General features: G+C 52.4%; 1 protein-coding gene across 10 annotated transcripts in view; it reads left to right on the plus strand.

Moving 5' to 3' along the window:
* The window catches only part of GRK4 (G protein-coupled receptor kinase 4), a 59,656-nt gene extending 36,942 nt beyond the window's left edge, over positions 1–22,714 (plus strand). For 7 of the 10 annotated variants that reach the window (XM_070462577.1, XM_070462576.1, XM_070462575.1 and 4 more), the window contains 9 exons: positions 2,643–2,783; positions 4,930–5,120; positions 8,944–8,981; positions 11,846–11,935; positions 13,016–13,224; positions 17,546–17,683; positions 20,678–20,815; positions 21,235–21,369; positions 21,468–21,825. In XM_070462577.1, the coding sequence (XP_070318678.1) occupies positions 2,643–2,783; positions 4,930–5,120; positions 8,944–8,981; positions 11,846–11,935; positions 13,016–13,224; positions 17,546–17,683; positions 20,678–20,815; positions 21,235–21,369; positions 21,468–21,524 (1,137 nt within the window). In that variant the 3' untranslated portion in view covers positions 21,525–21,825. Of the gene's footprint in view, positions 1–2,642; positions 2,784–4,929; positions 5,121–8,943; positions 8,982–11,845; positions 11,936–13,015; positions 13,225–17,545; positions 17,684–20,677; positions 20,816–21,234; positions 21,370–21,453; positions 21,826–22,572 lie in introns of those variants that run through there. The other 3 variants (XM_070462572.1, XM_070462579.1, XM_070462573.1) reach the window with 2 other exon arrangements.
* The last annotated feature ends 2,035 nt before the right edge of the window (positions 22,715–24,749 follow it).

Consider the following 24,749-nt stretch of genomic DNA (forward strand, 5'->3'; position numbering starts at 1 on the left):
CGAGCCGAGCCGCGTCAGAGCTGGGCACACCGTCTGCTTGCGATTTGCATGGTGTGTGCTCCCAAATTCCAGTCCAGAACCATGGCCAGCGCCTGCCTGGGAGGAGTCACACCGCTGGCGCCTCCTGTCACCACTTGCAGTGACTGCGAGAGGGACTGGTCGGCATGCCAGCCTCGGGAGAGCCCGCAGGGTGACCACTGAGGTCCTGGAGGCCGCCTGGTGCTCTGCGAGCCCCACCGCGGCATGGCAGGCCCTCTGCGGGAGACGCGTCTGTGTCTGCGAGGAGTCTGTCTCCTGACGCGCCTCCAGAGCGCTCGGTCCATGCTGCCTGTCCCACACTGCCTCCAGGGACAGAGCTCGGACTTCGTGAGGAGCAGAGGAAGGAAGCTTCCAGCACCCGGCTCTTGTGTCTACAAAGCAGTGAAGCCCCTGGTCTGGCCACACAGAGGTTTTAACAATGGACTCAGCAGGAACATGTTGGCAAGTTTTCACTGTCGTGAAAAGACTCGGTATGCATATGATCTTATACAGCACTTTTTTAACACATAGACTTGTGCTCCCGACAAACGGCTGAGAGGACAAATAAACGGCTGTGGCTTTTCACAGACGTGTTCTGGGAGTGCTGCGCTGCATCAGGCATGGGGCGGGAGTCAGTGGACTGTCCATTTCTCTCGAGAATGAGAGTTAGAACCAGTTAGCCAGTTAGAACCCTGTGACTAAGGCAGACGCCTGGGGCCCTTTCAGTCCAAATGCCAGTAGTGTGTTTACCTTTGCCAAATGCTGGCGCCTCTCCTGGAGGTGTGAACGGCCAACATTTTGGTCTCATTTGGTCAACAGCAGTGCTTTCACATCAGCCCTGAGTCCTCCAGGCAGCCCTGGCGGGTTCTGAGCCCGGCGCAGTGGACAGGGGCCGGGCGAGCATCCCTGCCTGCATGGCAGATGGTGTAGAGAGCACGTCCTTGGGACCCACACACCCTGAGATCAAGCTGCTGCGCCTCAGCTTCCAGCTGTGCGATCAGGGAGTCTCCTCCTGCAGAGGGGTCGTGAGCCCTGCTTCACAATCGCCGTGAGGAGCAGCTGAGCGGCTGCAGTGCCTGGCACCCCGCCTCTTCTCCCTTCTCGCCCTCTGACTTGGCAGCTCCACTGGAAGGACTCTGTCTTCAGTGCATGATAAGAGATGTGCGAAGGCTATGTGCCAGTGCTTCGTGGTCGGAAAAGGATGAAATGCGTTTTGGAGTAGTCACATATTTGTAGGACGTTTAATGATGAGAAGATGGTCACACAGTAAGATGGAAAAAGAATATAAATTATTATCTGTTCTGTAACATAAGCCCAGTTTCCCCTAAAAGCCAGAGGTTGTGGGGGAGCAAGCTATATATCCTTGCATATATATGTATAAAGGGGGCACTTTGAAGCTTATGCAGTGCAGTATCAGTGATAGTTGTCTTAGAATTTAGGTGTTTTATCATTGTCTTTATTAATATTTTCAATATTTTCCGCAATGAGGTTTATATTTTACCATCAGAATTATTTGGGTTGATGGATACAATTGTATCATGTCTTATATTTGCTTTTAAAGTGATCCTCTGGGGGACTTCCCTGGTGGTCCAAGGCTAAGACTCGGTGCTCCCCATGCAGCGGGTCCAGGTTCAATCCCTGGCCAGGGAACTGGATTTCATATGTCCCACCTCAAGATCCTGCATGATGCAACAGAGATCCCACATGCTGTAGCTAAGAGCCGGCAGAGCCAAATAAATAAATATGTAAAATTAATTTAGTTAAAATTTAAAAAATTAAGTAATCCTCTGTGCACATGTGTGTGGCATGTGTGTGTGCAGATGTGGGGCATGTGTGTCTGGGGTGTGGGGCGGGTGGCAGTCAGCGGAACCCTGACAGCCTGTGTGGATAGCCTGGAAGCTGGAAGGCTGGTGGTTGCTGTTCAGTTGCTCAGCTGTGTCCAACTCTGCGACTGCATGGACTCTAGCCCGCCAGGCTCCTCTGTCCATGGGAGTTTCCAGGCAAGAGTGCTGGAGTGGGGTGCTACTTCCTCCTCCAGGGGGTCTTCCTGATCCAGGGGTCGAATCCATGTCTCCTAGAGCTCCTGCGTCGGCAATCAGATCTTTACCACTGAGCCACCAGGGAAGGCTGGCAGCCGGGAGCCTCACTGCACTGCTCTCTCGCTTACCTTTGTTTGGAAGTTTTCATGATGTGAAGTGACATATAAATATTACTTTAAGAACTAATTAAGCAAAATAAAGGTATGAAAGTCTATGGATTCTATGAAATACACGTATTCTTGAATTTTAAAAGTAATCAAGAATATTTACTGTCAAAAACTTTCATTCTTGTACAGAAAGTAGAAAGACACAGGGAGACATATTTAAGCAGATGCAGCAGGATCTCACAGAGCAAGTTCTGCCATCACTGTGATAGGTTCATAAGCTCCCTTCTTAAACAAGGACCCGAGGGTCAGAGGGCAGCGCCCACGGGGACCCAGCCGCGGCCGTGACGGCCGTGGTCTTGGCTCCACAGAGTCCCTGCTGCTCTTGACCAGGGGGAGTTGTCACGGAGAACACTCTTTTCTCTTGGTGGCCTGAGAACTGCCGAGTGCATATGAACTGCTGTTTTTTTCCAAAAACTAGGTTTGTGCCTGTCAAGTGCGAGCTACAGGAAAAATGTACGCCTGTAAGAAGCTAGAGAAGAAAAGGATAAAGAGGAGGAAGGGGGAGGCCATGGCCCTAAATGAGAAGAGGATCCTAGAGAAAGTGCACAGTAGATTTGTAGTAAGTATCTCCTCTGTCCTCCCGGGGATGGGGAGCTGGGCAAGTGGCCTTTGTCCAGTGCGCCTGCCGCTGGACACAAGCCCGTCCTAGCCAAGCGTGTGCGGGGTTCGCTGCCCAGCCGCTGGCGGGGAGCACTGCAGGAGCAGCCCTCCACTGTCCTGCCCACCCTCCCTGGACACAGACTGGCGGTTTGTGATGAGTCTGTTCCTGTCCCCACCCCCCGGTCTGGCACCGACCCTCTGCCCTCTGGGGGCATCAGCAGGTGGGCTCATGCTGTGCTTGGCTGAGGCCCCAGATGGGTGAGAGACCTGAAGATGCTTCAACCCCTCACTCGGGCCTCGTCCGTGCCTGCATCCGCCCTCTTTCTGGGTCATTACTCTCCCTTAGCCAGCGAACCCAGGTGTGTGAGGCCTGACTCCACCCTCCCTGTGTGGGTCAGGGCTGAGCCCAGGGGTCCTGGGTCCAGGCTGTGCGTTAAGTAGCGGTGTTTTCATCTCCACAGCTGCTTCCTCCACCTAATTATATGTTTAAGGAAGAGAGGGAAAGGCAGCTTACAGAAGGCTGCATGGTGTCATTCACTTCTCAGTTTTGAGGTCAGCGGCATTGTGCTGGCACAAAGCTTCCAAGACAGACAGGCCTTCAGAGCTGTCGCCTCGTTTAATAGCAAGGGTTTACGTGTGTGACATGTCAGCCTATGTACATGCTTTACAATCTATGTACATGTACAAACCTTTGATAAAACGGGCTCATCTTAGAGTCGCTTTAAACATATTTGTGTAACTACCTCCAAACCCCAAAATCTAGTCTAGCGCTGTGAAAGGGACATAGATAATAGTTATGGTTTATTCTACTGAAATACAATATTTTGGTTTCTGTACTCCTGGCCTCTCGCCAGGATCCTGGAAATACTTTCCTTTGCCCTTGATTCTCTTCCTTACTTCCTGCTTACAGCCCATCTGAGGGGGTCCTGACTGGTACTTCTGTCGAGTTCATCTCCTTCTCCTCCCCACAGCCCCTCCCCAACCCCCCATCACAACATGACTGTGTGTATAGGCAGTCCAAGACTCTCTAGATAACTGGTTGAGAATTTGGCCAGGTTATTAGATATGGCACCAATTAGAAAACAGTTTGAAAAACTTCAATTGAAACCATTTACAATTGCATTAAGAAACATCAGAATCTAGGCAAAAATCCAATGAAATGTGCAAGACTTCTACACTGGAAACTGTAAAACACTATTTACAAAAACTTAAAGATGCCCTATGCAAATGGTGGGGGTGCCCTGTTCATAGACTGGGAGCCTCAGGGCTGTGATGGCAGTAAGATGAGTGGAATGCAGCCCCAGCCAGAATCCCAGAAGGGCGTGTGTGTGTGTACTCATGGGTGTAAACTGACGTGCAAACCCCCAGGAAAGGGGGTGAAGAGCTTGAACAGGCACTTCACGAGAGAGGCTCACAAAATCAGTATATGGGCACATCTGGGACGTATCCCCTATGTGTGCACATAACAGAGGTGAGACCACAGGAGAGACCCGCACCTCCAGGGTGTGACTGGTGACACAAATGCTGGAAGAATCGAGCGGCTCTGGACCCCTCCTGCACTGCCGGAGGCGTCTGACTTCCACGCTGAGCGCAGACAGTCTGCGAGTGTGGAGTGCCGGCGCCCAACAATTAGGATGTAGCTTCCAGGGGCGCCACGCCAGGTTCTTTGTGAAGGTTGGCGCCTGCTTGCTTAGACACAGCTTCCCCAGGGGCTCAGCAACAAAGAATCCACTGGCCACTGCAGGAGACGTGGGAGACTCAAATTTGATCCCTGGGTGGGGACGATCCCCTGGAGAAGGAAATGACAACCCACTCCAGTGTTCTTGCCTGGGACATTGCGTGGACAGAGGAGCCGGGCGGCCTACAGGCCATGGGCTCACAGGGTTGGACGCGACCGAGCACGCACGCACTTAGGAAGTGCTCTGCTTTCCACGCCGGGCAGCTGTTAGATTCTTCATCGGGTAGAGGTTTGAGATGGTGCACGGCGTACTTCTCCCCCAAAGCAGGCAGCATCTTGGTGTTCTCATTATTGCTTGCCAGTAGAGTATATCCCAGTGAACGAGCAGGCTCTTGCATTTTGTTTCCTGCCCTGCTGCTGTCCTCAGGTTAGTTTATGTTACACATACCAAACCAAAAAGTCCTTGTGCTTGGTGCTAACCATCATGAACGGAGGGGACCTGAAGTTTCACATTTACAACCTGGGCGACCCTGGCTTCGAGGAGCAGAGAGCCATCTTCTACGCGGCCGAGCTGTGCTGTGGCCTGGAGGATTTGCAGCGGGAGCGCATCGTATACAGGTAGGCGCGCAGGGCCCCGGGGCCACTCGGGGGCGGGGGCTGGGGGGCCGGTGCCAGCCGCGCCGTCACCGTGCTGGAAGTATGGCCGATCTGGGGCAGACCTTGGGTTTCTTTTTAGTTCCCTTCTATTTCTGGTAAGTACTTTTCATTTAAGTTGGTCATGCTGCTCACAAGCACGAGAGGAACCCGTTTCCAAGGTTCTTAGACATTCTGACAGTTCCACTGAGGACTGGGGACGATGTTCCAACAAAATAACAAATGTTCTGAAATAATTGTACTTATTTAATACTCTTTTCATCTTAGAATTCAGTAGAGAAAATTAAATGCCGTAGATAGAGTTAGATTTGTGTGATGAATAAATCTCGGTTTCAGGGACAGTGGTCCCTCCGCCACCTGTAGAAGCTGGTGCCCTGGGCGCTGACACTTCAGGGCCACCCCCAGGCCGCTGCCTGTGTTCAGCCCAGTGCGCCCACCTGCGGGCCGTGTGCACGTCTCCGAGTGGGTGCGTCCGGCTGGCCTTCTCAGCCCCCAGGGCTCTGCCTGCCCCTCCCCCTCTAGCCCACCTCCTCCCTGAGCCTGGTTCCCAAATCAGTCCTGCATATTTCTACGATTCCTCTCTATTCTCCGTGGTCAGTGGCTGAGGCCACTCCTCAGGTCCTCCTCAGATGGGCTTGCTCTCCCGGAGCTTGTCGGGCGTCCTCCTGTCTTTCCTGCCCTGCTCATGCATCTGCCCTCTTGGAGGCCTTTCTTCCCAGGCTCCTCCCGCTGTCATGCAGAATTAGTGCACAGACGGGCAGTTCCTAGAAGCCCCTTCCCCTGGCTGGTCCTCAGAGTGCTCCATGTTGCCCACCCTGGGGCCGGTCCCCCTGGCTGACCAGCTTCCTTGAAGACCTTCCTCCTCTCCATCCCAGTTCTGATGTGATTTTTCTTCTTTATCTTTCATGGCCCAGAGCCAAGTTGAGTATTTCCTGAGGATCAGCTCCCAGCAAGCTGGGCTGATGGATGACGGTCCCACCCACCATGAGTTGTGCAGAAGGTGGGGGCGCGGGCTGCTGCTCTGGGACTTACAGGGGGCCTGGAGGAGCTCTGATTCCTACGTGGCTGCTGGAGGAAGTGAGCTTGGTACAGTTAAATCTGGCCGAGCTGCCTTGGCCTGCTTCTGGTGTTGAGACGCACTCCCTGCGCTGGTCAGAAGGTTCCGCTCCCCAGCCTTCTGCCCTGGGCTCCCGCATGCCCTCTGGCTGAGCAGGTCTGCCTCGTGCCCACTGCGTCCACGACACCTGCCATCAGGAGGCGCCCCCCAAGCGTCTTTTGGGTGAACCAGCCATGACCTTTGGGCTCTGATAGTCCGTCCCGCCTCCAAGGCCCTTCATGGGGAAGGTCCCGTGCCCTCTTACCTTTCCTCAGAGACCACCACTGACAGGTCTCATCAAACCAGGTCCTAGAGAGAGTGTCTTCCTCTTTGCACTGCTGCTGCTGCTGCTAAGTCGCTTCAGTCGTGTTCAACTCTGTGCGACCCCAAAGACGGCAGCCCACCAGGCTCCCCCATCCCTGGGATTCTCCAGGCAAGAGTATTGGAGTGGGGTGCCATTGCCTTCTCCCCTCTTTGCACAGAGGTGGTACAAATTAAAATGCTCTCCTATTTTAGCAGCTCCAAAGTCAGAAAAGAAGAGGCACACAGGACGGGCTTTTTAAACTTTCGAATGTTTGTTTTTTACGTGTTTTGTCTGCGCCAGGCCTCAGCAGTGGAAGGCAGGGTCATTGGATGTGTGTGGGGTCTGTTTCCCTCCCAGGGATGGAGCCTCAGGGCCCCTGCGTGGAAGTTCAGAGTCTTAGCCACTGGGCCACAGGCTGCTCCCTGGGGAAGTGGTTTTTGAGGGAAGGCGCGAGAGAGGACAGCACTTTGTAACCTGAGCTGCGGCGCTCTGCCCTGGCAGATGCCCATGGTGTGGGGCAGAGCAGGGTGTGGGCACGATGCTTTGGCGTTGGTCCCAGCCTGTCACCTGGCATCCGAGTGATCCAGTGACATGGCTGCACCCTAAGTGTGGCACCTACACCCCAAGAGTGTCTAAACAGCCTCCAGAGACGCTGTGATCGTCCCAGGAGACATGTGCAAAATGCTTAAGCACATGCCTTGGTACCCAGTGAGCACACTGAAGGAGGTGCTGATGGCGTGACTGCTGTGCTCCGTCACTCAGCCGTGTCCAACTCTTCGAGACCCATGGACTCTATCCCACCAGGCTCCTCTGTCTGTGGGGTTGTCTGGTGAGAATACTGGAGTGGGTTGCCATGCTTTCCTCCAGGGGATCTTCCCAACCCAGGGACTGAACCCGCTTCTCCTGCATTGGCAGGCAGGTTCTTCACCACTAGCGCCACTGGGAAGCCCATTGTTACTGCTACTCTTGTTATTATTCTGTGCAGTATATACTGCGTGTCTCCTTTCGGAGCAGGTGACTGGTGGTTGATTGACAGCCAAGTGCAGAGGCGGTGGGAGTGTTTTAGGGCAGCTTCTCACACCAGGCAAGGAGGTGGCCAGAAGCCGGTGGGTCTCTGGCTGGGCCCTGGGTTGGCTGCCCTGGAGCAGTGCTGGCCTTGCCTGGAGCAGTGGGGCTTCAGGGTGCCTGGTGAGGCGTTTGAGGTGAGGCAGGCGGGCAGCTGTCCTGTGCGTGTGGCTGTGCCTGTGAACGTCTGTGTCAAGGAGGGTTACCTTGTCGACAGCATTTACCAGGACTCTTTAAATACAGAGGAAAAACCAGACTGCCCGTGGCTGGGCAGGGCAGGCAAAACCAGACTTCCCGTGGCTGGGCAGGGCAGGCAGAGGGCGCCCATTCTCCCCTCTGCTCCCAGGGAGACCAGCGACAGTGTCGGGGTGTCTTCCCAGGAAGGATGTCTACGCAGAGCCCCACGCCCACGTGCTCCTTCTGGTCTCTTCTGGGCCTGTGGTTTCGACCCCAGGGCATTTCAGCATCTGCGGCCCCCCGCCCCCTGAGCTGGCACCAGGTTCTGCGGGACTCTCCTGGGACCAGCCCCTCGGAATGGCAGCTCCGTTCTGCTGACCTCGGTCTCCTCTGCCGGTTCTGGAGACATGGCTCCAGACGGAGGGGCCGTGCTGAGTGAGATGGGTCAGTGTGACAGGACCACACGTGAAGTCAGAGCTAAATATAAATCCTCTGAAAACTAGGGTTTTTTTCTTGCTAAGGGAAAAACACAAGTAGCTTGAGATAGCACATTTAGATATTTTAGTCTTTGGTGACACACACACGTGTTTGAAGTTCGTGGCATTGCCCTAGTTGGCAGTGAACTGTGATAAATGGTCAGTGCCGTGGGTCACACGCTCCTGCCACAAGGCCTGGCCTCCCTGGATGCTGCCCAGCGCTGGAAGCAGGTGCTGCGCATGGGCCCATCGAGGTGAGGACGGGGAGGCCACGTTGCTGATGGCGGGCAGAGCCAGGATCTGACCCTGAAACCGAACTCCTCTCGTAAGGGGGATTTCCAGTCGTAGACATTCCTGACAGTCTGTTAATGGTGAGAAATGGAGCCGAGTTCGTCAAGGACTGACTCCTCACCGCCGGGCTGACGTTTCACGGCTGGATCGTCTCCTGCGAAACCCGCCGTCTGTAGAGCCACCCCCTCCTCCTCGTGGCCACTGGAGCCTGTGGCAACACGCGGCCTCCCACGGACCTGCAGACGGAGGCGCCGTTACCTGCCGGCTCGCCGCCGCTCAGAGCGCGGATCTGTCTGCGGGTCTTCCCGCTGGAACCGATGGAGTCCAGTGTGGCGCCCCAAATCACTGACTTTGTGCTGTTGTTTCCTTCCTTTGCAGGGACTTAAAGCCTGAGAACATTCTCCTCGATGATCACGGTGAGCGAGCCTCTCCCGCCGCCTGTAGACTTTGTTCAGAGGGACTCGCGGGAAGTCAGGGTGGACCTACCACCTAGTGCCGCCAGGGGTCAGCAGCAGGCGGCGCCCTGGGTGTGCGCCCTCCTAGAAACAGAAACGGGGCCTCCGCGTCGTCCCCCTGTGTCTAGGCAGGAAGCAGAGGCGCTTCCCCTTTTCAATAAGAGCAGCGTCTCCTCTCCTGCTCCTCTTCCTCCTGGTTCACCTTGCTTTATTCTCAGCGGTGTGAGTCCACGCCCTCTGTGCTCGGGCGTTCTCACAGGTGCAGCCTGGGCTCTTGTTTGATTTGCATTTCCCTGATGACGCTTCTCATGGGCTTACTTGCCACCTGTTTATCTTCTTTGGTAATGTGTCTTTTCAGGTCTTCTGCTCATTTTTAATTGTTTCTTTTCCTTATTGTTGAGTTTTAAGAGTTCTTTGTATGTTTTTTATGCCAGTCCTTTATAAAATGTAAATGTTTTTAAGTTAATGAAGTCATCTTCTAATTTTTTTCTTTCATGATTTGTGCTTTCAGTTATAATTACAGTTGATTTTGTGGCTGTGACCATGTTAAAGTTCCTGAATTCTGGAAGGTTGTAGACTTCCTGGACCTTCTGCATATACCCTCATACCTTTGGCAGATGACCACTTTCTGTCTGCCTCTCCAGTTCCTGACCCTTTGGTTTCTGTTTGTTGCCTCAGGACACCAGGTGGGACATTCAACCCAGTGTTTACTAGAAGTTGTAACAGCAGGAGTCCTTTCCTTATTTCTGATCTCAGGGATAGCCTTTCGGTGTATCACCATGAAGTATGGAATCTGCTGTAGTACTTAAATGTTTGTGTGTCTGCGGTGGGTCTTTGTTGCAGCACACGGATCTTGTATTAATAGTTGCATCCCGTGGGGTCTTTAGTCACATCATGTGGGATCCAGTTTCCCAAACCAGGGATGGAACCAGTACAGGGGAGTGTGAAGTCTTAGCCACTGGACCACCAGGGAAATCCATGCTGTAGTACTTTTATAGAAATTAATATTTAAGAATTTTTTCTTTTTGAAAAATGGCACTTGAATTTTGTCAGTGCGTTTTCTCCCAAAATGACTATATGTTATTTGTTTTTTTTTATGGTTAATCCATCAGTTGGTTTTCCAGTGTTAAACACGTCTGTCATTCCTGCAGTGAGCCCTCCTTGGGCAGATCATGCTGCCCTCGCCTGGGTGGCCGGTTCTGGCTCCTGACAGTCCCCAGAGGAAGCGCGCCTCCCGTGAGGGCTCTGCCCTGGGCTCTGCACGAGTGTCCCCGTGGCAGCCACCAGGGGTTCCCACGCCTCCCCTCTCGGGCCCAGCTGCACCCAGCTTTGGCCGGCGTCCCGGCAGGAGCCGCTGGGGAGCGTCCGTGCGTCCCCCGCTCCGGTGCCCAGTGTCTGGCTTGGCCGGGCTTTGCCGGTGCTCCTGAGGGGAACACCTGCTGTCCCAGCAGAGAGCCTTGGTGTGGGTCTCCCGCTCAGACGTCTTGTCCATCCTGACTGGTCCTGTGGCTCCCAGCTGTGGCCAGGAGTGGTGTAGACCTGCCTCGTCCTGCCCAAATGCAGGCAGCCAGCATCATTTCTGTGGCAGTCACTCTGTCACTCGTTCTTTATACACCAGGGATCAGGTCCCATTCCCATTAAGAATAGAAAGGAGTGACAAAGCTTTGTTGTGCTTGTCTTGATTTCAGGAGACTTTAAATATTTTCTTTGTGTTTTCCTATTCTTTTAATTTTTTAAAATGTAATTCTACCTATACTTTAGTTTCTCAGACTTAAAACATGCAATTGACTTTAGCATTTTTACTGTTATGGAATTAAAATTCTTAAGAACTCATTTTCTACCAGTAAGCTATAGACCATAAGAGTAATAGGATTGTCCTCAAGTACTTCTTCATTTCCATTATAGACAGCTTGTTAGGTTTTCCGTTTTCATGTGTAAAGTAGAACTTGATATTTGTATTGAATTTAGGGTTAAAAAAAAAAAGCTGTTGTCTATTCGCCTACATTTCAAGCTACATTTACCATTTGTCCATTCTGAATGTGGAAGCAGTTTGTTTTGCAAACTTTAAGGGGGGTTTGGTTTATGAAATTAAGCTGGTAGTTGAGTTGACAAAGAAAACTGCATTATGTTTGTATCTTCTATAGTTGTTGTCGTTGATGAGTTCCTAAGTTGTGTCTAACTCTTTGCGACCCCATGGACTGTGGCACACCAGGCTTCCCTGTCCTTCACCATCTCCTGGAACTTGCTCAAACTCATGTCCATCGAGTCAGTGATGCTACCCAACCATCTCATCTCTGTTGTCCTCCCTTCCCCTCCTGCCTTCAATCTTTCCCAGCAATCAGTCTTTTCCAGTAAGTCAGTTCTTTGCATCAGGTGGCCAAAGTATTGGAGCTTCAGCTTCAGCATCAGTCCTTTCAATGAATATTCAGGACTGATTTCCTTTAGGATTGACTGGTTTGATCTCCTTGCTGTCCAAGGGACTCTCAAGAGTCTTCTCCAACACCACAGTTCAAAAGCATCAATTCTTCAGCACTCAGCCTTCTTTATGGTCCAGCTCTCACATCCATACATGACTACTGGAAAAACCATAGCTTTGACTATATGGACCTTTGTCAGCAAAGTGATGTCTCTGCTTTTTAATATGCTGTCTAGGTTTGTCATAGCTTTTCTTCCAAGGAACAAGCGTCATGTAATTTTAGATGTAAATGTTTCCAAGTATGCATTGCTATAACTTCCATCCATGTGTTTTAGATTTTTTTCCATTATTTATTATCCAAGTGTCAGCTGGCCCCCGTGATTTGTGTCCTGTGTTTGGCCGCATGCAGGACACATCCGGATTTCAGATCTTGGTTTGGCCTTGGAGGTCCCAGAAGGGGAGAAGATCAATGGAAGAGTTGGAACGCTGGGCTACATGGGTACGTGACTGGCCTCCCAGTTCTCCCCGCACTCCCGGCCTCAGGACGCAGAGAGCTGACCGTGTGGAGGGTCCTGGGGTCGTCCTGGCCTGCTGTGGGGTAGCATGGTGGTATCTGAGGTCTGTACCCGCCCCCACCCGCCCTTATCGTCTGGACAGACAGGACAGGACAGGACAGTGGCCTCCTCGCTGTCCTCGCTGGCTTCACACACCCGTCCTGAAGGTAACCAAGTCATTCCAAAGGCTTCGTGAACCGGAGGCCAGGCCTCGGGTCAGCTCCGAGCAGGGACCACCTGACTCTGCCTGAGCAGGGGGCCGCCGATACAAGTGGGCTGGGGGCCTCTGCTGCGCCTTGCACTGACCTCCCCGTCCACTGTGGCTGCTGGGGCGCTAGCCTGGGGGCCTGGCTCTGCCCGATGGGGGCGGTCCTCCCACAGAGCACCGTTTGCCACGGGGGTTACTCTCCAGTGGCTCACTTCATACTCTGAACAGTGGGAACTGTTTCTAATAACAGCTTTGCTGAAATATAATTCACGTACCATAAAATCCACGAGTGTTCATTTTGGCCGTTCCACAGCAGTGTGTGGGATCTTAGTTCTCAATCAGGAGTCAAACCAGTGCTCCCTGCGGTAGAAGCACGGTCGTGTCCACTGGATGCAGTCTGCCCGTCTGAAGTGTACTGTCCAGGGGGTCTCAGCATAGGCAGAGCTGTGCAGCTGTCAGCCCTGATTTCAGAACCTTCTCACCCCCTCAGAAAAGAAGGCGTGCACCCACTAGCAGTTACCCCAGCTCCTCATCTTCCCTGCCAGCCTTGCAGCCACTAACGCACTTTCCGTCTCCACGGACTTGTCTGTTCTACCTTATCTGAGTGGAATCACACACTGTCTGGCCTTTTGTGTCTGCCTTGTTAGCTTCCCGTTTCCAGGGTTCATCGTATAGAAACAGACATTAACTTTATTTTTTTTTCCTTTCATTTATTTTTATTAGTTGGAGGCTAATTACAATATTGTAGTGGTTTTTGCAGTTGTTTGCCATTCAGCACAAGGAAATTTAACTTAAATTTCCTATATTTGTTGTGTAGCTCCAGAAGTTATCAACTCTGAGAGCTACACTTTCAGTCCTGACTGGTGGGGGCTCGGCTGTCTGATATACGAGATGATTGAGGGGCGTTCTCCGTTCAAAAAATACAAAGAGAAGGTTAAGCGTGAGGAGGTGGAGCGGAGAGTGAAGCGAGAGGCGGAGCAGTACTCTGAGAAGTTCTCCGAGGACGCCAGGTCCATCTGCAGCATGGTGGGTCGGGGTCGGGCGGGGTGGCAGGGTGGGGAGCGTAGCCGTCTGTCAGTCCTGTCAGGCTGAGCAGGGGCCTCCTCTCGGGGGCCCTGGCCACTCAGAGCAGAGCAGAGGTCATTGTTTGCTGTCTCCAAAGGCGCTGCTGAAAGGGCAGTGCAGGCCAGGTCCTGGCCAGCCTCAAGGGGCACTAACGGGCAACAGACCCTTCGGGGCCCTCTGCAGTGCCTGGCTCGATGGTGGGCCACGCGCCTGCCAGTGTCGCTGAGCAGGCCGAGGCTGAGCTGCTCAAGGTCCTAACAGTTATGGACAGAACTCGAACCCATGTCATTCAGAGTCCAGAAGCCAGGCATGGCACTGGGTCTGATCTCAGTGGTAACTTGGGGTGGAGGAACCTCAGGGTTGTGGCCTCGCCAGTTTAGGCTCAGCATTTTGGCTTTTCCCAGCTGGGAGGTGTGCCCAGTCCCCCCGTGCCCTTCCAAGGCAAGGCTTCTCCCTTTAGGATTAAAAGGGTGTCCTGCTCCAACCAGGGACCCAGGTACAGGTAGAGTTTGCAGGAAGAGGAGAGAGAGGCACTCCTTGTCACTTACTTCTCTTAAGCCAACATGAAGGGTTTTCTGAGCAAACTTTAAACTTCGTTTGCGTTCAGAAGGGCTTATTGAGAATCCCCCACGGGCCCCTGCCCAGCAGTGAGTAAAACGGGCAGTATGACCCCGTCCACACTCATGCCTGGTGCTGTCATCTGCTCAGGGCGGGCGGGTGGACTGTGAGGCCTGGCTCTGCCTGGGGGAGCGGGAGGGGCTGGCTGTGGGCAGGGGGCAGGGGGCAGGGGGCGATGGCCCGGCACAAAGGAGGAGGGCAACCAGGGCTTTGCGGTGATTCGGGTGGGGGTCTTGGCCCTGGGTGCTGGCAGAGCGGGTAAGGAGTGGTCAGGCTGGGTGGGTGGGGAGGCATCGCCTGCAGGGTTTGGGAGCTGGGGATGGGTGGGCAGGGGGCCCAGGAAGGGGGAAGGACCGGGCCAAAGCCTCGGTGTTCAGAGGTGTGCAGGCCTGGGGCAGGCCCAGCTCTCCGAGTCTGTGGAGGGGAGCGGCGTGGGTTCCGGCTGAGAGCCGAGGCCGCGGGGCAGGCAGCCTCCCTGGGAGGCGCCAGTGCAGGTGCCTGTGGCGCTATCCTGCCCGTGCCTGCGCTGCCAATGCGAGACACCTGAGCTCACAGCCGGTGTTGCCCCACAGGACCCTGTTTACAGGGGCTGGCCCAGCCCTTAGCAGCCCCTCCCAGCCCCTGGCCTCGGCCAGGTTTCCAAGGTCCAGATCTTTGTTGTGGACCTTTGAGCCGAGGCAGATCTTTCTGATTGAAAATTGTGGAGGAAGGCCATTTGGTTTTTGCCAATAATGGGCATACCTCATTTTTATTGTGCTTCACAGATTGTGTGTGTGTGTGTTTTGTTTTTACAAGTTGAGGGTGTGTGACAACCCTGTGTTAAACAAGCCTGCATAGGCATGTGTGTGTGTGCTCAGTCACGTCCGACTGTTTGCGACCCCATGAACTCTAGCCCTCCAGGCTCCTCTGTCCATGGGATTCTCCAGGCAAGAATACTGGAGTGGGGCTGCCATGCCTTTCTCCAGGGGATCTTCCTGACCCAGGGATTGAACTTGTGTCTCTTGCATCTCCTACACTGGCAGGCGGATTCTCTACCACTGAGCCACCAGGGAAGCCCCTATTGCTACTGTTTCCCCAGCAGCATTATCTTTTTTTTTTTTTCCCCTTCTCTCTTTTTTTTTTAAGTATTAAATTCAGAAGTAAACAGGAAGAAGAAAAAAAAAACCATGAATCCATTATATTATCAACAAATCTTAAAGAATCTTATCCTGCACTTCTATCAAAAGTTACTAAAACTTCGGAAAATCTAAATAATGGACATATCAATGTAATTCTGAGTAGGTGGGCAGCAGCTCCTTGGGCCTAGTAGACAAGCTCTGGCTTTCTCGGAGTGCGGAAATGCAGATCCACACGCTGAGGGATGGGTGGAGAAGGTGCAGTGGGTTTTCCCATGTGCCTCAGGGACCTTCCGTGTTTGGGTGGAAGAACTGACTTAACTTGAGGTGGTTCATCCAGGATGGGCATGAAGGCATCACACGGGCCCACGGAGACTTGCTGATGAGGGTGCGCCTCTTGACACAAGCTCTGCGGTGAGGACCTTTGGGGAGGTCACCCCACAAGGCGCAGGCGGCCACTGACTGCCGGCTTCAGCAGCCCCATCGCTCTTCCTTTCATGTCCAGGGTCCATGCAAGCCTGGGCCCACCGGGGCTACGAGCAGATGCATGAAAAAGATTCTCGCTGTGATCTTTCCTCATTAAAATAACATCTCAGCCACCACCTCGGCTGAGGATCTGTCCATCTGCTCCCTGCTCAGCTCAAAGCACCTGCGGGCGAGATGCTGCTGCCGCGGATCCTCACTCAGCATCAGCTCCCCGTAGAGGTAGATGCCCATGGCCTGATCCTCCTGAAGGAACCTCTCCACGTCTCTGTACGCTTTTGTGTATTTGTGCTTAACAATGAGTTCACACCAGTGATGCCAACCTCGGCATCCTGCTCCGAGAGGTGGTACGTCCTCTCAAGGCTTTGCAGAGTTCGCGGAGTCACAGTCTTCTGCTCCAAGAGATGCTCCAGAAGCAAGACCAGCTGGTCTGGAAGAAGCTTCTCAAACACTTCTTCTCTGTCCTTTCGTTTCCGTTTTCTGGGTCTCCGGTTCACTCGGACCCATCTCACGACCTCGGCGCTCACTTGCTGCGCGAACCCGCACTCTGCCCGGGCCTGGCGCTCCCCCTGCAGCGGCTTTCCAGTCCCCACCCATGCAGGACCTGGGGTACCTGCAAAAAGACTTCTCGGCCGCGGTGTGAAGCGCTACCCGCCGGCTGGCGAAAGGGCTTAACAGGAGAAGCGCCCTCACCGCCGCCGCCAGCCTGAACTTGCTCTCAGCATTATCTTTTAATTATGTACTTTTTTTTTAGATAAAATGCTATTGCACACTTAATAGACTATATCCGGTCTTATCACTTCATGGCAAATAGATGGGAAAAATGTGGAAACAATGTCAGATTTCATTTTCTTGGGCTCCAAAATCAATCAGGGTGGTGACTGCAGCCACGAAATTAAAAGACAGTTGCTCCTTAGAAGAGCTTTGACCAACTTCGACAGCATATTAAAAAGCAGAGACATCACTTTGCCAACAAAGGTCCATCTAGTCAAAGCTATGGTTTTTCCAGTAGTCATGTATGGATGTGAGAACTGGACCATAAAGAAGGCTGAGCACCAAAGAATTGATGCTTTAAACTGTGTTGCCCGAGAAGACTCCTGAGAGTCCCTTGGACAGTAAGGAGATCAAACCAGTCAGTCCTAAAGGAAATCAATGCCGAATATTTATTGGAAGGACTGATGCTGAAGCTGAAACTCCAGTACTTTGGCCACCTGATGGGAAGAGCCAACTCACTGGAAAAGACCCTGATGCTGGGAAAGACTGAGGGCAGGAGGAGAAGTGGGCAACAGAGGATGAGATGGTTGGATGGCATCACTGACTCAATGGACATGAGTTTGAGCAAACTCCGGGAGATGGTGAAGGACAGGGAACCCTGGCGTGCTGCAGTCCATGGGGTCACAAAGAGTCAGACATGACTGAGCAACTAAACAACAATAATAATAGAAACATAACTTTTATATGCACTGGAAAACTGAGAAATCCATGTGACCTGCTTTATTGCAGTACTCACTTAGCTGCTGTTGCCTGGATCCGACCCTGCCATTGCTCAGAGGTCTGCTTGTGTAAATGTATAAGTAAGGAATACTTTTGAAGGAAACACTTTCTACTAGTTTTAAGAATTACAAATTTTAGAACTAGGTTTGCTTAATTTTTGTTTCATCTGAGGTCCTTAGTGATCTGTTTAATGAATAAATTAAAATGGTTTCTAATTATCCATGTCACTTGGCATGGAAGTGGTGTGTCTGAAGTTCCCAGACAGCTTCTATTTCTTGAGAAAACATCCCCTAATTTTTACAGGGTTAAACTTTTCTTAAGGATTTATTTAGTCAACTTTTAATTTTTTTGATAGCTCAGAGGCAGAACTTTAGTTTGAACTTTTGGAAGCGTTACGTATTTTAAATCGGTAAAATCTGCAGTGATGAGGTTTGGTTTATTCTTTGAAATCTGAGTGACTGTTTCATTGGAGGCGCTCTTTGCCTCACTCATTCTTTGGCCATGATAGTGGAGATTCGGGGGTTTCCTTTTACCCTGGGAGCTTTGGCTGATTCATCTATGCTCCTCCACAGTTACTCACCAAGGATCCTAAGCAGCGCCTGGGCTGCAGGGGCGAAGGGGCGGCTGAAGTCAAGGGACACCCTGTGTTCAGGGACATCAACTTCAGGCGACTGGAGGCCCACATGTTAGACCCGCCTTTCCACCCTGATGTAAGTGTGTTGCCAAGGGCAGCGGGGTGGCCTGTCCTCTCCAGCCCTCCAGCCCCTCTGCCGCCCGAGCTGCAGCCACCCTCCCAGGTCACTGCCCTGCCAGGAACCTCGGCAGCCCTGACCCTCCCCAGCTACCCCGCAAGGGCCCTTCCCCTGTCATGGCATCTTTAGTCCTGAATGTGCCTCCCCACGCTGGGTCTCACCGGATCCTGGCTCAGTGCTGTGGGCCCTGGAGTGTCCCTGGTGAGTGTGCTGTGGGGCCATAGAGGGTCATGTCCCCAGAGCCTGGCGGGGCCTGCAAGCTCGGAGCTGGGAGGAGTGTCCCTAGGGTGGCCTTGGGCTACCGAAGGCAAAGTAGGAAGTGTGCAGATGAGCTCACTCTGTGGGATACGATGAACGTGTCGTTGTTCAGTCGCTCAGTCGTGTCCAACTTTTGCGACCCCACGGACCGCAGCATGCCAGGGTTCCCTGTCTATTACCAACTCCTGGAGTTTACTCAAACTCATGTCCATTGAGTCAGTGATGCCATCCAACCATCTCATCCTCTGTTGCCCACTTCTCCTCCTGCCTTCAGTCTTTCCCAGCATCACAGTCTTTTCCAGTGAGTCACCTCTTTGCATCAGGTGGCCAAAGTATTGGAGCTTCAGCTTCAGCATCAGTCCTTCCAGTGAATATTCAGGGTTGATCTCCTTTAGGACTGACTGGTTTGATCTCCTTGCTGTCCAAGGGACTCTCAAGAGTCTTCTCCAGCACCACAGTTCAAAAGCATCAATTCTTCAGCGCTCAGTTTTCTTTATAGTCCAACTCTCACATCCACATATGACTACTGGAAAAACCATAGCTTTGACTATACAGACCTTTGTCAGCAAAGTGATGTCTCTGCTTTTTAACATGCTGTCTAGGTTTGTCATAGTTTTTCTTCCAAGGAGCAAACGTCTTTTAATTTCATGGCTGCAGTCACTGTCCACAGTGATTTTGGAGCCTGAGAAAATAAAATCTCTTGACTGTTTCCATTGTTTCCTCAGCTATTTGCCATGAAATGATGGAACCAGATGCCATGACCTTAGGTTTTTGAATGTTGAGTTTTAGGCCAGCTTTTTCACTCCCCTCTTTCACCTTCATCCAGAGGCTCTTTAGTTCCTCTTCGCTTTTCTGCCATAAGAGTGGTGTCATTTGCATATCTGAGGTTATTGATATTTCTCCTGGCAATCTTGATTCCAGCTTGTACTTCCTCCAGCCCAGCATTTCTCATGATGTACTCTGCATATAAGTTAAATAAGCAGGGTGACAATATACAACCTTGATGTTCTCCTTTCCCTATTTGGAACCAGTCTGTTCCAGTTCCCTATTTGGAACCATGTCCAGTTCTAACTGTTGCTTCTTGACCTGCATACAGGTTTCTCGGGAAGCAGGTAAGGTGGTCTGGTATTCCCATCTCTCGAAGAATTTTCTTCAGTTTGTTGTGATCCACAACAAATGAAGTCAATGAAGCAGAAGTGGGTGTTTCTCTGGAACTCTCTTGTTTTTTCTATGATCCAGCAATTTGATCTCTGGTTCCTCTGCCTTTTCTAAATATAGCTTGTACAACTGGAAGTTCTCTGTTCATATACTGTTGAAGACTGACTTGAAGTATTTTGAGTATTATCTTGCTAGCGTGTGAAATGAGTACAGTTGTGTGTGGGGTTGAACATTCTTTGGCATTGCCCTTCTTTGGGATTGGAATGAAAACTGACCTTTTCCAGTCCTGTGGCCACTGCTGAGTGTTCCAAATTTGCTGGCGTATTGAGTGCAGCACTTTCACAGCATCATCTTTTAGGCTTTAAAATAGCTCAGCTATAATTCATGATCTCCACTAGTTTTGTTTGTAGTAATGCTTCCTAAGGCCCACTTGACTTCATGCTCCAGGATGTCTGGCTCTAGGTGAGTGATCACACCATCGTGGTTATCTGGGTCATTAAGACCTTTTTTGTACAGTTCTGTGTATTCTTGCCACCTCTTCTTAATCTCTTCTGCTTCCGTCACAGTTTGTGTCCTTTATTGTGCCCATCTGTGCATGAAATGTTCTGTGATGAACCTGAGACGTGCCATTAAAATCCTTCTGGCTCTGCAAGTCAGGACTCACTGTGTTTATGTGGAATGTGCTGTGGCCGCAGCTTGGTCCTCTGAGTGAGTCCTTGCAAAATGTGGTTCCGGAGCCTCGGTTCCAGGCCCCAGAGTCTCGGAAGAACTTGCTTGGACTCGCTGAGCCAGGCAGCCAGATGGGCTGCAGCATGAGGAAACTGGTGGGGCCTCTCGGAGCCTTTCCCACCGGGCGCTGGGCACTGCCAGCCACGGGGCGTGGAGGCCGGCCGGGCGGCCATCCTGAGGCAGAGGGAGGGCACGCCGGGTGGTGCGCGGAGGGAGGGGCAGAGGCGCCGGGCTGTCCTGGGGCTTCTCCTGCACATAACCAGGGGCCGAGGCCGTGGAGAGCGGCATCCGAGACGAGTGTCGGGCGGTTTGGTGTGGGGGCGGGACGGAGTTCTGACCTGCAACCTCAGTGCTCCCCGTGGCCCCCTCTACAGCCCCCTGAGGGCCCCCCACCCCCGGGGCTCCCAGCTCCTCGCCTGGTGGAATGGCCCAGTCCTAACCAGGAACCCGCGGTCCCGCCCGTGATTCCCACTTCAGAGGCAGTGGCCCTGGGTCCCACTTGCCCCCAGCTATGGGTGCGGGCGGGGCTGCGGGCCTGGCTCCTCTCCCAGCTCAGGTATGGTGCTCCAGCAAGAGCATCCTGTCCACCCTCCTCCATCCCCAGCCTCTTCTGTGACCCAGCTTCCATGCAGGAGAGAGGGGGCTGTCTGGGGCCTTGTGGCTGAGTGTGGTAGGTGAGCAGGGGCCTGTGGCTCTGAGAATTAGGAGGGTGTGGAGCGGAGGCGCACAGCCGTGTGAGCCTCGGCGTCCTGGGCTCGTGAGCACGCTGGAGGCAGCCCTCAGCCACGCCTCTGTTCCTGCCGACAGCCGCAGGAGGTTTACTGCAAGGACATCTTGGACATCGAACAGTTCTCCGCGGTGCGGGGCATACACCTGGACAGCACCGACAGCGGCTTCTACAGCGAGTTCGTCACAGGCTGTGTCTCCATCCCCTGGCAGAACGAGGTGCTGTCCCCGCGGTGCAGTCCGCAGCTCCTTCCTGCCCCCAAGACATGAGCAGCTTCTGCTGTGAAATAGCTCTCTAGCTGCTTTGCACACACATCCATTTATGCGTGTGCGTGTGCGTGTGCGCATATTTGGAGGTAAAATTCCTTGAGGAGCTGCCCCTGGCCCCTCAGGAGGGGGACGGAGGTGGCTCTGGGGTCTGCTGGGCACCTGCCAACCTGGGTCCTGCTCCCTGAGTTGCCACAGGTTCAGCTTTGGGGGGTCACATTGGCAGCCACATGACCTACCCCAGGAGGAGGTCAGGAAGCGGGGGTAGTGGGAACAGGGATGGGAGCAGAGTGGCTGCTGAATGCTGGGCTGGAGGCTGGGGGGGACGTGGACCTTCGTCACTTCTCTGTCCTGCCCTTCTGTGGTTGCAGATGATCGAGTCTGAGTGTTTCAAGGACATCAATGAAATGGAAAACGAGCCAGTTTTAGAGCCAGATGAGAAGATGGACCAGCAAGTTCCCAGGCCTCAGAAGAGAGGTTTCTTCTACAGACTCTTCTCTAGAGGGGTAAGGGTGACAGTCACTGTGTTATTACTTTAGTGTGACCTATTACAAGGTGTATTTCACCACGGCAGAGCTGTCTTTGTTCAGCGTTCTTTTTGCAGTGCCTGTTCTGTAAGATGATGTACACAGTGTACAAGCTACCCATGTGGTGTGTTTGAGCCCAGCGAGAAGAGCCTTCACAGGGATGTTTGCTGTTGGTATGAAATCTGTCCTGATCGCAAAAGAAGAAATGGCTCCAGCACTTGAAGAGAGACCCCATTGTCCATGACAACGCATTTTACACTTGGCTCGTGAAGCATCATGAAGAACCAACGTAAAAGAATGGAGGTCCCTTCCGTTTCTGCCCGGTGTTGTTTGGGTTCTCAGAGCTGGTGCGTCACAGGGAAAGCTGATTCTCTTTTGAACGTGGAAGAGTGTTTGGAGAGGCTTTCCGTGGTAGCATTAAAGTCAGGAATGGTTTCCAAGTCTCCTTGGATCAGTGGATCATCCTGCCGTATACCCTGTCTGTTCCAGAGGGATTTTGCCTCCGTCGTCCACTAAACCTCTCATCCATCATGTCTCAGTATAAACCCAGAGAGTGTGGCCAGGCCTCTTCTCAGAACGGGGGCCTGGCAGCAGTTAACCCGAGCTCATCTGGGTGTCTCGCGTTGCTCAGTGGGAGTCGTCGCTGGGTCCACGCTGTGGGGGCCTCACAGACAGTGAGGGGAACCCTCCACACAGTCGTACAGAAGAAGCCGTCCACCCCGCGTGCTCAGAGGGGCTCAGCTGGGCGGTGGGCGCGGGATGGGGCGAGCCGTACGAGTGGGGGGAGCGGGGCGCACCAGCGCCCGTCTCTGCTGAATCGAGATGTGAAGCACGTGGGAGGGGATGGTTACGGGTTTTGCTTGCCTGGAAGTCAGCGCTTCCTCCCCCCAGAGTTTTCTGTGCACTGAAGTTTTCCCTGGTGGCTCAGTGGTAAAGAGTCCACCTGCAATGCAGGAGACCCAGGTTCTTTCCCTGGGTTGTGAAGATCCCTCAGAGAAGGAAGTGGCAACCCACTCCAGTATTCTTGCCTGGAGAATCCCATGGACAGAGGAGCCTGGTGGGCTACAGCCCACGGGGTCACACAGAGCCGGGCACACCCGCACACGCATGCACACACGACGCAGGCGAGCCCCTCGCATGGGGTGGGGGGGGTGCCTGACCGGCCTTCTGCCTCTGTTGCAGGGCTGCTTCAGCGTGCGCTCCAGCGAGAAGAAGCTGGTGTCCTCCAGACGGTGAGCACGCGCTGTGCGGCCAGACCACACCGGAGCACGTGCCGGGGCCCGTCCCACCTGGGACCCGCAATAAACGTGTGCGACTCACCTTACAGTGGCTCAGGAGTCTGTGCTGCTTTCTACGTTCGTGCCTGAACTGGTGTTTCACTGAAGCTGGATTGAGCCAAAGGCCACTTGAGGACTTGGGACGCCCGGAAGGCCCCGGGTGTGGATGCCCTGTGGTGTGTCCCCACAGAGAGGGGAGGGGAGGCCTGGAAGGGGCCCGAGGCCCCCCGAGCTCCTCTGGGTGTGGGTGGGTGGGCGTCAGCCTGGGTTAGCAGGTCTTGGCTCTTTGCATTTGTGTTCCTAGCTCCTGCGCCTCCTGCTGAGATTCTGCCGCCCACTGCCTGTGGGGCGTCTCAGGGTGCTCCTGTCCGCCCTCGGAAAGAGGGTGTTTTCAGGACCCTGAGGTCGGGGTGTGGCTGTCAGGCTGGAAGCGTGTCTGTGAGTCTCCCGGGCTGGGTCCCCAGAGCCCCTGTTGCTGGAGCTGGGCAGAGGGGTGGCCTGGTGTGTGCTGCCCTGGCAGGGCCTCCCGGGGCCAGAGCTCCAGGTGACAGGGAGAACTGGTTGGGGGAAGAGATGGAGGCCTCCTGGGTCCGGTGACCCTGCTGGTGGCCCTGGGTTTGCGGTCAGTCACACTCACTGTCTTCTGGCTTGCTGGGGAGCTCTTGCTACCTGCTGTGTGGGATCCAAGGCCCAGACCTTGGAGACTTGAACCAAACAGCAGGGACTTGGTCTGGAAAATCCTCATTATAAAAAGGGGGAAAGGAAAAAAAGGAGGGGGAGGAAATCTTAACAAAAAATTTGAAAAGATTTAAGTATAGTAGAGTATGTGATTACAGATACAATAAACATACAAATTAATAACAAAATCGGAAAACAAAATGGCCCTGGCTAATAGCCTCTACTGAAGTCTTCTTGGGCTTAGGACGTGACGTAATGCAAAGCTGCAGAAGCTCGAGAAATGAGAGCAAGACTCACATAGTATGGGACAAGCCTGAAGTGCAGCGCTCCAGGAGAAGGTGTACAGCTCTTAGATCAGCGAAACTGAGTGCCCCAAATAGGCTGATTTGGCGTCTAACTCAGAAGGGTTGAAAAATACATTTAGGAAAATCAGAGAAAAAGAAAGAAAGTAATAGCTATAAAAGAGGAAAGCTACAGCTTAAATGACAGACATTTGTTCTCAAAAATCAATAAAACAGATAAATCAGTATCTAACCTAATCAAGAAAAATAAAAGGGGAAAATACAAATACACAAAGCTACAAGAGTAGTAAATCAGAGAGAGAATAAAAGACACAGAATACTATGTACAGTTTTAGGAAAATAAACATAAAACCTGGATGAAATGCATTTCTAGGGAAACATAATTTACCAAAATTAACATAAGTAGAATAGAAAATCTAGACAAATTTCAGAATAAGAAATGAAGTTGCCGAAGTACTACCCTTCAAAATCTCCAGATTCAGATGGCCTGACAGGGAATGTTAGCAGACCTCTGAGGAGCAGGTAAATTTCAATGGCATTTAAATGTTCCAGAGAATACCTAGAAAAAGAAGAAAATTTCCCACTCCTTTTTATAAAGCAAGTATAAATTGACACCCAAATCTTACCAAAGACCTTATATAAAAAGTCTATACCAATCTCTTTTATTAATACAAAGTCATTAAAATATTACCAGAATCTTATCCTTAAAGGGCTTCCCTCGTGGCTCAGATGGTAAAGAATCCGCCTGAAGTACGGGAGACCTGGAGTTTGATCCCTGGGTTAGGAAGATTCCCTGGAGGAGGGCATGGCAACCCACTCCAGTGTTCTTGCCTGGAGAATCCCCATGGACAGAGGAGCCTGGTGGGCTACAGTCCACGGGGTCGCAAAGAGTTGGACACAACTGAGCGACTAAGCTCATTATCCTTAAAATATTATTGAACAGAATATTTATCAGCCTTAAAATATTATCGAACAGAATCCAGCAACTCATTATAAAGTACCACATCAAAATGCTGGGTTTATTTTAATAAGAGATGGATGATTCAATAGCAGGACTTCCAGTAAAATAATAAATCATGTTAATAGATCCAAAGGAAAAATA

This window comes from Odocoileus virginianus, unplaced genomic scaffold (assembly GCF_023699985.2).
Source record: "Odocoileus virginianus isolate 20LAN1187 ecotype Illinois unplaced genomic scaffold, Ovbor_1.2 Unplaced_Scaffold_5, whole genome shotgun sequence".
NCBI classification, from domain to species: Eukaryota; Metazoa; Chordata; class Mammalia; order Artiodactyla; family Cervidae; genus Odocoileus; species Odocoileus virginianus.